Source organism: Perna viridis, chromosome 9 (genome assembly GCF_037379345.1).
Source record: "Perna viridis isolate PV_CMFRI_1.1 ecotype Kerala chromosome 9, ASM3737934v1, whole genome shotgun sequence".
NCBI lineage: Eukaryota > Metazoa > Mollusca > Bivalvia > Mytilida > Mytilidae > Perna > Perna viridis.
Genome location: NC_142453.1, coordinates 31,799,022 through 31,809,349, shown reverse-complemented (window position 1 = coordinate 31,809,349; position 10,328 = coordinate 31,799,022). Strand labels below are relative to the sequence as shown.

Below are 10,328 nucleotides of genomic sequence, written 5' to 3'. Positions count from 1 at the left end.
ACTCAAAAACTATTTGTATAAAAAGTAATTATTCTAAGAGAAAATGTTCTTGTCGTTCCTATGACAACATCAATAAGTGTATAAATGGCGGACAGCTAAACTACAATTGGACCAGGAATTGTGTGATAGGTGTTTTTAAACATTTTTATAGAGTGCATTGACATATAAAGCAACAAAATGTCGGTCGATTTAGAAGAATATTTCAAGACGACTTTCGAGGATACCCTCGTTGTGTAGGTTTCACGATATATTGATGTAAAATATACTTAAAATATTCAGTGATTGTGACCAATGTGGCATGACAGTGTTGCTGCAAAACGACCCACTGCTATTAATTTATTCCCAATTTAGATCTTTAACTAAAACTGAAAAAAATAATATGCAGTGTACCAAAGAATTGATACGAAACACTGTAAGGCAGCGATCACAATTATTAGGGAGACTGGAATTTTTAAAAAAAATGAAGAAAAACAAATGTTAGGTTTCAATATTCCCTCCGTTACTTAGCATAGGTTTTCAAATAAAAAAAAATAACTCCTGCTGCTGCTGAACAATTTGTGTTATTTTCAGGCTTATGTGAAAAAAATCTAATTCAATATAAAATCCCAGGTCCCCTGTTTTTGTAATTTATTACATAAACAAAAATTTCAATATTGCTTTTTTTTTAAACATAAATAAAAAAAAAAACATGCATGAGTCTTGCTTGGAATGTGCTAGAGTTGGTATTAGTACCTCCTCAAATAAATCTTTGAGCTGCTTCATCTGAATGAAATCTTGGTTTTACTTTTCACATTATTCATTGTGATGTTGAGAAAATTCATGTACCAAAAAACTGTTTTCCACCATTTTTCAGAAATTTTTAGCCCATAGTACATATAGTTCATTTGTATTTGTATATATTTTTATCTTTTTGGACTTTTTACCGTGAAACTCCCTTATGCTGGTTTTGGAAGCATAATGAAAAACAGAGACATGTGTGTCTTAAATGCCTAATTCAATAAATTTGTATATATCTAAAATTATGTACAACTTGAATAGTTCACATAGTTTGTTCTTATTTACAGTTATTGCAATTTCTTGATCACTTCAGTTAACTGGCCTTAATATGATCGAAAAGTGCATATTCAAATTAATTGTGTTATCTAAGTAAATAATAAATTGGAATTAATTCTATGTAAGTAAAATTAGTATCTGTTTAGGCCAAATATATGATTTTTTTGCTAAGGCTTAGCTATTTGTTTTAAAGGAGCCATAACCATGTGCCTATTTCTGCTTAAACATTTATAATAATTAATTATAAAACAAAGAAATAAATAATTTTATAAAACATAATTAGTCATTATTGACTAACTTTCGAATATTAGACTAAATATGATCAAAACTGCCAATACATTACAATTGCCTAGCCAATGTGATGTATTGGACTAGTTAGTCATTTAAGGTATAATTGTGTAAGGTTTTCCATATTGGCTGAGTTATTGGTCTTTGACTAGTCATAGAGGACTTTGGCTAAACCTCAGTCCAATATGGCTAGCCTCAGACTAATAACTTTATGGAAAACCTTATGCAATAATACTACAGTATTTTTAATGAATAATTCTTGTTTTTAAATGTGTTTTTTACATCTAGGCTTATTACCTAAGATGTTATATTTTAGTAATATCAAAGTTGGCTACAGTCCTCTGACTTGAGTAAAGTAGCTAACTTCAGCTTATGTTTTAAATTTTATGGAAAGTGAAATATTATAGTATTTTAAATAAATAGATCAAATATGTACAATTTATATCACCTTTAAATTTACTTTTCAGCAAAATGCCTGAGCGGGAGGATGACCATCTTACACCTGCAACTAGGCTTTTAGAAAAAAGAAGAGAAATGGCAGAAGTCGATCAGGCACTTTTAGCCCAAAAAGAGGTTTGCCTTTTAAAAACTAATTAGTACATATTTGATTTAAATAACATAGTTGTAATTATAAAAGAATCACCCATCTGTTTCTAATATCTAAACAATTAGTGTTGAATTTCGTAAATGCCCTGTAAGCCATAATTTTGTAGTACAGTTAAGTCCAACTTTCTCATGAATCGACTATTCTATACATTAAAGATATTTGACATATTTGTTATATCCATTTTCGTTATATTAAAGTTTCAAGTATTTTTTCTATGTGTTTCAGGAATTTCAAATGAAAATGGAAAGTTTACAACAAAGAAGGGAAGAACTAGAGAGAAAAGAATGTGATTTGAAAGAACAACTTCTCAAGTTTGACCATTTTCTAAAAGTAAGGAATTTAATCTGAAAGAAAGTAAGAAATAGTTGAAAAGGATTACTCCTTACTCTTCCTATTGTTGAAACCTGTGTCAAATTATAAAAAAAATCCAGGACAAGGAAGATACATTTTTGTACAAGTTGTACTAAAAGTTGTACTATGTATTAATACTAAAAAAATTTTAAAAATTGATACTCAACATTTTTGCACAAGAAACTGTGTAGTCAGTTTAAAATATATTTATTTTATATGTTTCATAGGAAAATGATTCCAAAAAAGCAAGAGCCTTAAAGAAAGCTGACGAAGAAAGGGATTCTAAAAGGCAGAAAGACAAAGAAATAGAGAAGTATGTAATATTAATACCACTGACATCAATACTATTGAAAATGTAAATGATATAAAAAGAGGAACAATTGATATAAAAATTGACCAACTATTCTTGTTCAATTTTCCATTGAAAGTGGTTGTACAAAATTCTTTTTAAAGTCCATGAAAATTATAACCACAACAAGTAACATAAGAAGTCACATTCAAACAAAAAAAAATATCTTGCAAATGGGTTTCTTTTCACAGTACGGGAAACATAGTTGGTTATCACTCAGTAAAAGTCTCACAAGCAAATGGCTTACATTAATCCTCCTCTTTAAATGAAAATATGTGCAGATCAATACCAAAAATGAGACTATGAAGAAATTTCGATATATGACAAAATAGATTGATTTAATCAAGTAATTTATGTCAGACCACTTTTTGTTTATAATTAATGCTGAAAAATGTTATTACATGAATATTTTTTTTGTTTTCTGATTAGTCTAAAAATAACTTTCAAGTCATGTTAAATCTTGACAGTGGTTCAGATTTGCTCAAACACAAAATAATTCTTTCTGCTTGCACAGTGAAGAACTTAATACAGTATTGTTTTAACCTAAAAGTAGAATTAGAAATTAGTTTCAGAAGCACATTGATTCATGTATTGAAACAATCAATGACTATGGGTTGGTAAATATAACATTTTCTTGGGTTGATAAATAATGATAACAACTTATATCAGTCGTTAATTGTATAATATAATTACTTTTTTTTCACATGGTCCAATTGTAAATGCCCTATTACAGACTTAGAGTAGAAAAAGGAAAGTTGGAGAAAGACAAGTCAAAATTACAAGAAAAATTAGATAAATTCAAAATATATCACACATACATGGAGAAAGTACTGGAAGCTGGTGAAGAATTTGGTGAAATGAGGGATATCATCGCTCGATATGACACATTAACTGCCACACATACTGTAAGTAATACTAAGTTGTAGATCTGTTCTATTATAGGGAACTAATTACATGTTGAAGCAAATTTCTGTATCTTTAGTTTTTACTTTGTGATTGCCTACAATTTGTAATTTTCATATATATTTATATAAGGCAACTACTCAATATTTTCTTACTTACCCTACTGGAGCACTTGGTTCATGCTCCAAGTTTCTTTTATGTGTTATTTTGGTTTTTTTTATTTTCTTTGTTATGTGTCTATTTTCCCTGTCTATTCTTTAGAGTATACTATTTTGATTACTGCTCAGATACTTGGTTCCTTGATTACTCTTTCAATGGTTCATTTAAGAATTACATATCTCACTTATGGTAATGTTTGAAGTAAATATATAATTTCCAATAAATGAAATCAAGTTAAGTATGGGAAGATAAATTTGTACATTTCTTTTTCAGAATTACTTACTGAGTAAGTCAACGAAGATATTTTAGTACTGGTAACTGTAACCTCCATAAAAGTGCATATCATAACTGTCCTGATTGATTTTTTTTCATGTATGAACATTAATAATTTGTCAATTATGTTACACCTTGAATAACATTGCAACATCAATGTAAATGACTGTATTATGATCTGTTATAGGATTTATTAGAACAAGACCAGAAAAACCAGGAAGTGATCGAGAAAGAAAGACAAAATTTACTGAAGTATATTGAAGTAAGTATGAGACACACACTTCAAATTCAATGTAATTTCATTTTAGTAAATTTAATATTGCTGTCTTGTATTTGTTTACAAAATTATGAGTTGAGAAAAAAAATATCAACTTATATGTACATACTTTCATATTGTGAGTATTAGTTACTGTGATTAGAATCCTTTTATAGTTTTTGCAAGTATTTAAATATTTGTGAATTTACTGTGCTACAGTATGGAAGTTGAACATTAACAAGAATATGTCAATTTAGGTTTTATACAGTTTCTGCTTGTAATTAATGCCAATTTTTTTCCCTAATCACTCAGACCGACTGAAGAACATCAGTATCTTAGATACCTGTAGAATGTTATCAATATAATCAATTTTCTTCTAATTTATACAACTGATTTTATTTAAATGAAGTAAGGTCGCAGATATTAAGTTCTGTTCATTGATAACAAATAATCAATGGTTTATCAAAATGATGCCCTGAAAACCATTTCAGACAAAGCCACTAGGTATATTGTCAAGTGTTATTTAAACTATAAAATTTAAAAAAGCAAGTTTATACCATCAATGAAGGATTAAAATCTATGATGTTTTTTCTTATAAAGCAGATCTGCTTTTGAATGCTTTTAAAATTTTACCATATGTATTGTCCAAGGCTTCAATATTCATACTTATTTCTTTGATAGTTAATTGTTCTAAATTTATTTAAGTTAAATCTAAATGTTGATTTCATTTTTGCAGGAGAAAGATAATGAAATATTATCATGCAATAACCAATTGTCAGGATTACAGACTCAGCTAGATACAGCCCAGAGTGAAGCAGTTAAGTGGGAGTCAGCCTGGACACATATTAAAAACACAGCTGCCACTAAAACACTTACACTGGGTAGAATAAAAATGTAAGTTGGATTGAGTATTGATAACTTTGCAAAAAGTGTTAACATTTTTTGTAAGCTAATTTGGAGTGCATTTAGGGTTTCCAATTAATTATTTAAATAAATTGGTTATATTCCTTTGCAGTGACTCCAATTCCAATTATTGTAGTTTCTGTCTTAAAATTTTAGGTTTTTAATACAAAATCTTATTGTACATTACCTCAGTTTGTTTTTGAAATACTATTATCAATTTTAACTAATAATTATTTCATAAATTCTTTTAAACAGGGCTGCTAGAAATTTATACCAGTTAGTAAAGAGGCATCAGAAACAATTCTCTGAGGAAGAGGATACACATGAACAGTTAGCTCAGGTAAAATTATACAGAATGGACCTGGTGTGTGCCGTAGGCTAGGCCATGTTATGGGTTACAAGGATAAGCTAGAAAATTACTGGTGAAATTTACAGAAGTTTGCTACTCTAAAAAAGACTTGAATTGTTGTAAAATGAAAATGAAATTTTTCTTTTCACTTGAAAGCAGAATTGATAGATTATTACAAAATCCTTTATTTGTGTAATGATAATTTAAGAAAACCACTCATTATATGAAGGGTGAACATTATTAAGATTTACTGTTAATTAAGGAGGTAGGCCTAGGGTAAGGGAAATAACTCTTACAAATAATTGGAACTTTTGTATTCCACAGCATCAAAGTAATTTGGACTGATTTCATTCTGTTTCAAATGAAAGCTTGATAGACTTTGTTGAAATTGAATATGATATTAACACGTCACTGATTTCAAGAGTTATGTCCCTTACCTTAGGTCTATCTCTTTATATCTTAACTGAAACAACAGTCTATTTAAAAAAAAAAAACACATGATCATGAAATACATATAGTACACATATGAATTCTGACTCAAATTTTACTATAACAATGACGATAGGAACATGAATACAGAGTTGTCTAACCTTTTTTCTCCAAACTGATGTAGCACATTGTCAATTATATCAGTTCACTAATATGATGTATTCTTCAGTTTTTCAGTTGGTTGACACCAGATTTCCATTGATTTATTTTTTGTTGCTTGATTTTATTGTATTGATGCTTATTTCAATCAAAACTCAGAATCAAATCAAATTAAAATTTTTTTACACCAAGTATTGTTTATTAGATTTTTATTCTATTAATTCTTAATGCTTCAAAACCACTGGGATCTAGGTGTATAAATCATGAAAAAAATGTATTATGGCAAAATAAATCTCTTGTTATTCATTGTGTACACAAAATTGTAATTTTGAGTAATTGACACAAAGTCTGAATATTGTATTGAAAAAAAATGTGAACTTTTTTCTCTTGCAATGAGCATCATATACAGAACAATATGTGTGAACCCCCACTGCATGTTTATATTGCATGCCTTTCCACAAGCCTTACACTTCCCATATAATCTACCTTATGTTTAAACTTTGCAGGGGTTCAAATTTACTTCAGAAATCATAAGGAAGTTAGATTGTAATCATACTAAGAGAATAAATGCAAAAATAACAGCAAGAAACCATCAAGAGGACATGTTTTCAAAATGGAATGGCCTTTTTCTAAGACGACTGTTTATTTGAACCCTTTTCTCTAACTATTACTCATTTATTACTTAAGTACCATTCTGTGTAAGAATCAGGCAATGAGTGGCACATCATTTTTCTCAATTTGGTCGTTTCTGCCTCAAACAAATTAATATACATATAGAAAACAACTTATAAGCTATTTAAATTTATTCTGAAGCATTGGTGGCATAGATATTTTTTGACTGCTTGTATAAGGAAAAGTTAAGGGAAAATTTTCCTGCCATTTTTCCATTGTGCAATTCAACTAAATTTGACCTATCTATATCTTAAAAAGGCAAACTTTACAAACAATTTTAGAGATATTTCTTGAGGTTATGAGGTATAAATACTTGGATAATGCAATAAAATCTCTGTATTTTTTTCTTCATGTGCCACACCTTATACACATTTTGCCTGATTCTTAGACAGAGAAGTACTTAACATTAAGTTTTTATTGAATACTGATGTCAGATCTTCAGATATGTATACTATATATGGAATAGAGTTTCCGAGCATTCTGTTGATCTATAATAAGTCATTGATAAGGATTCTGGCATTTTACCTTTTAAATATTTGCAAGAGAATTACAAAACATTTTTATTGTGTTACCTTGCCCCTACTTGTTATTTTCTGAAATTGAACATCAGTGTTTAGGAAGTGTGCCTGGGGGCAGGAAATTAATTTTCTGATTCTGACTGGTAAATAATTTCAATATGTCTGACCAGCTGTCCAGCAAGCAATTCATTGTTTTACTGTTAAGTAAGGTTTTGTTTGGTGTGAAGAAGTTTAATTTTGGTATGCATAAGGGGTAACATTCTGACAAAGCTTTCTGGGTTTGTATGCACTGAGTTTAATGCCCTGAAAACACTTTTTGGAATACAGTACTAGATAAAAAAATGATCGAAAAGGGAAAAAATTGATTTTTAATTAAATGAATTTGAAAAAAAATAAAACTGTTCTCATGATAGATGCTTTTATACACTTGGACGTGTATATAACTTGTAAATATTTTTTTATGAACTTAAAAAAGATATTGTAGGCTAAAACTTTGAGATTGGAACTTAACAAAGTATGAAAATTAAACTGTAACAAGTGCAAGGTTTGAATAACGTCTAGTAAGTTCACAATTTTAAAGCCACAAAGGCACTGTAGCTGACTTTTTGACGTGTTGTGACCTTTATAATGTGTCAATGAAGCATGTGTGACACACCATAGATTGCACCATAGCTTGTGTATTAGCCTAGCTTTCTAATAGCATAACACCCCCTTTTACCAAGCTGAGGCACCACAAGTTCCTGAACTACCCTGACACAAAAGGTGAGAGCTATTGATAAATTGCTCCATTACATTTACTTGTAGAAATTTTCTAAGACATTTATAGATACATATATAATGCAATATAGCAGAATTTTTACATTGTATTTTAAGAATCATATCAACTGCAGAAAGTGCTAAGATTTGGTATGGTATATATATGTACATAATAACATTTCTTATGCCAATGAACTTTTTATCTTCTTTTTTTAAATTCTCAGTGGTGTGTATAAAGACTGCAAAATGTGCATAATTTAAAAAAATAAAATGAAAAGTTTATAAGAAGACAGTATTGACTATAAGCATTGAAAATATTCAAAGAGAACTGTGTAAGTTCATTGCAAAACTTTATCAATACTGTGGACTTACAGATATTTTTTTTATGAGAATTTCAAAGACTTTTATATCTTTAGGAAAATTCTTAGGAAAAATTTAATCACAATGAATTGTTTTCAACTCTATGAATATCCTTTACTTTAAAATTAATGTCAACATTATAACATTCTTGCACAGTTTATTGTGTATGAATATGTTTCTTTTTTTTTCTTTTTGAGCTGCACTTGTTAATTTCAGTTCAATATAGAGTTATCTCCCATTACATCAAATCACACAAGATAAAATTAGAACATTCAGTATAATTTGTTTGACCTTTTTGAAACTTTATGGTTATTAAATCTACAGGAAACTTTTCAAATAAAAAAAGTAAAGTTTTTCCCCCTCCATTTAAACATTCCTATGACACAGAAGATGTTGACAACAGTTTGTGTTTATTTCATTTTCATTTTATTTTCGTTTACAGAAAAAAAGTCATAATGTGAAAATATGCTACTTTTGATTCAATTTTCTACCAATGTACCATTCCTCTGTACAAAAACCAATCTTTGAATCTGTACTAACATACAACCTATTTTAACAACAAGAATGTGTTCTAATTCAACCTAAAGAAATACCACATATTTCACATATTTTCTTATAGAATTATTTTTTGTGTTTGTATAAAATTCTATGTAGCAGTATTTATCACTGTTTTTTATGCATTCTTATTATTCTTTTATTTCAGATTCAGATGTTTTTGGTTGATCTGAAGGACATTGTTTCTGAACTGAAAAGATCCGATACTTTTGTGTCATCTGCCTATGTGCCGTCATCTTCCTAGAGTTATCTCCCCTATATAACCTCAACAAATTTCCTGTGTACGCAGTCTAACACCAATATGATTATGATTTAGGCTTTGAAATGTCAATGGCATTGTTTTTGCAGATCCAGATATGCATTATGGATTTAGTATCAATCACAAATGAAATCCGTCGAGGGGAAATCTCACAGACTTCCTTCGTTGCACCCTCATCAAGTTAGTGGTGGAACAGATATAAGAAATATTCTTACTGTTTTTGTGATTGAGCCTCTTCTTGACTACTTTTGCAATTTACAAACTCTGAGTTATCTCCCTTGTCGATTTTGGGTGTTCAGGCTCTATAAACTGCTTGATGGTTCTTATACCTTTGTATTTATAAAGAAACATGAATGTAAAGTCAAGAATTAGATAAAGGAAATGCATTTAATTGGAAATGAAACCTTAAAATAGCTTTCCAGAAAAATGTTTTTTTGTCAAATGTTCTTACCGGTATATGAAAGCATTTCCTGATTTCCCTTACATTTAATCATGTCTTATTCTGTCCAGTATTGATGCAGATAACAATGATTTTCTGCATGATGTATATTTGTTTGAATGTGACTGAGTGGACTTATTTTCACAGTATGAAAGTATGTTAGTTTTTGTATGAGGATAAATTGTTATTTATTTGTTACTAAGTTTCCAAATCTTATACAATTTTTTAATTTTGATGATATAAGTTCTTCAATATATTATGGTACATTTTAAACCCTAGAAAAGTTTCATTCTCTAACTGTCTATACAACTACAGTCATTTCAATACATGTAATGATTATATTAGTCCTTCGTCTTTAGAAATCTATACCAGCTATCAGTGCCAGGTTCTAAACTTTTGTTTTATAATGTATATTTTGGTTGAATTTTTACAAGAGATAAAAAAATAAAAATATTGAAGACAATCTTGAGTTCCTTTTGACTGATAACGATACAAAGTAAATTGGTCTTGATTTTAAAACAAAATAGTTCACAGAGAACAGATACTATGTTGTTGCACCTGGTCAATATTCCCATTTTGATGGTGGCCGGAGTTGCATATTTATTTACAGTTATCTGTGAGTTGTGGCTTATAGTCAATATTTGTTGGTTTTGTTACAGTTTTCTTGGCTTGATTTGCATTTTAACTTTA

The 10,328-nt window shown here is 29.1% G+C and overlaps 1 protein-coding gene across 2 annotated transcripts; it reads left to right on the top strand.

Moving 5' to 3' along the window:
• Positions 1–70: 70 nt before the first annotated feature.
• On the top strand, positions 71–10,101 carry LOC148607827 (coiled-coil domain-containing protein 42 homolog). 2 transcript variants are annotated; one of them, XM_088543497.1, is made up of 9 exons: positions 71–233; positions 1,809–1,914; positions 2,174–2,278; positions 2,527–2,612; positions 3,382–3,553; positions 4,171–4,245; positions 4,976–5,133; positions 5,398–5,482; positions 9,289–10,101. In XM_088543497.1, exons 1-9 carry the CDS (start codon positions 178–180, stop codon positions 9,382–9,384), a joined length of 939 nt encoding a protein of 312 aa, XP_088399623.1. In that variant the 5' UTR covers positions 71–177; the 3' UTR covers positions 9,385–10,101. The 2 variants fall into 2 exon arrangements, with proteins under 2 accessions (XP_088399623.1, XP_088399622.1); XM_088543496.1 differs by having other exon boundaries at positions 9,089–10,101.
• Positions 10,102–10,328: the final 227 nt, after the last annotated feature.

Coding starts and splice junctions, on each gene's coding strand:
- LOC148607827 (XM_088543497.1), top strand. CDS start 178: ATGTCGGTCGATTTAGAAGAATATTTCAAGACGACTTTCGAGGATACC. Junction 234..1,808: donor TTCGAGGATACCCTCGTTGT/GTAGGTTTCACG, acceptor TTTACTTTTCAG/CAAAATGCCTGAGCGGGAGG. Junction 5,134..5,397: donor ACACTGGGTAGAATAAAAAT/GTAAGTTGGATT, acceptor TCTTTTAAACAG/GGCTGCTAGAAATTTATACC.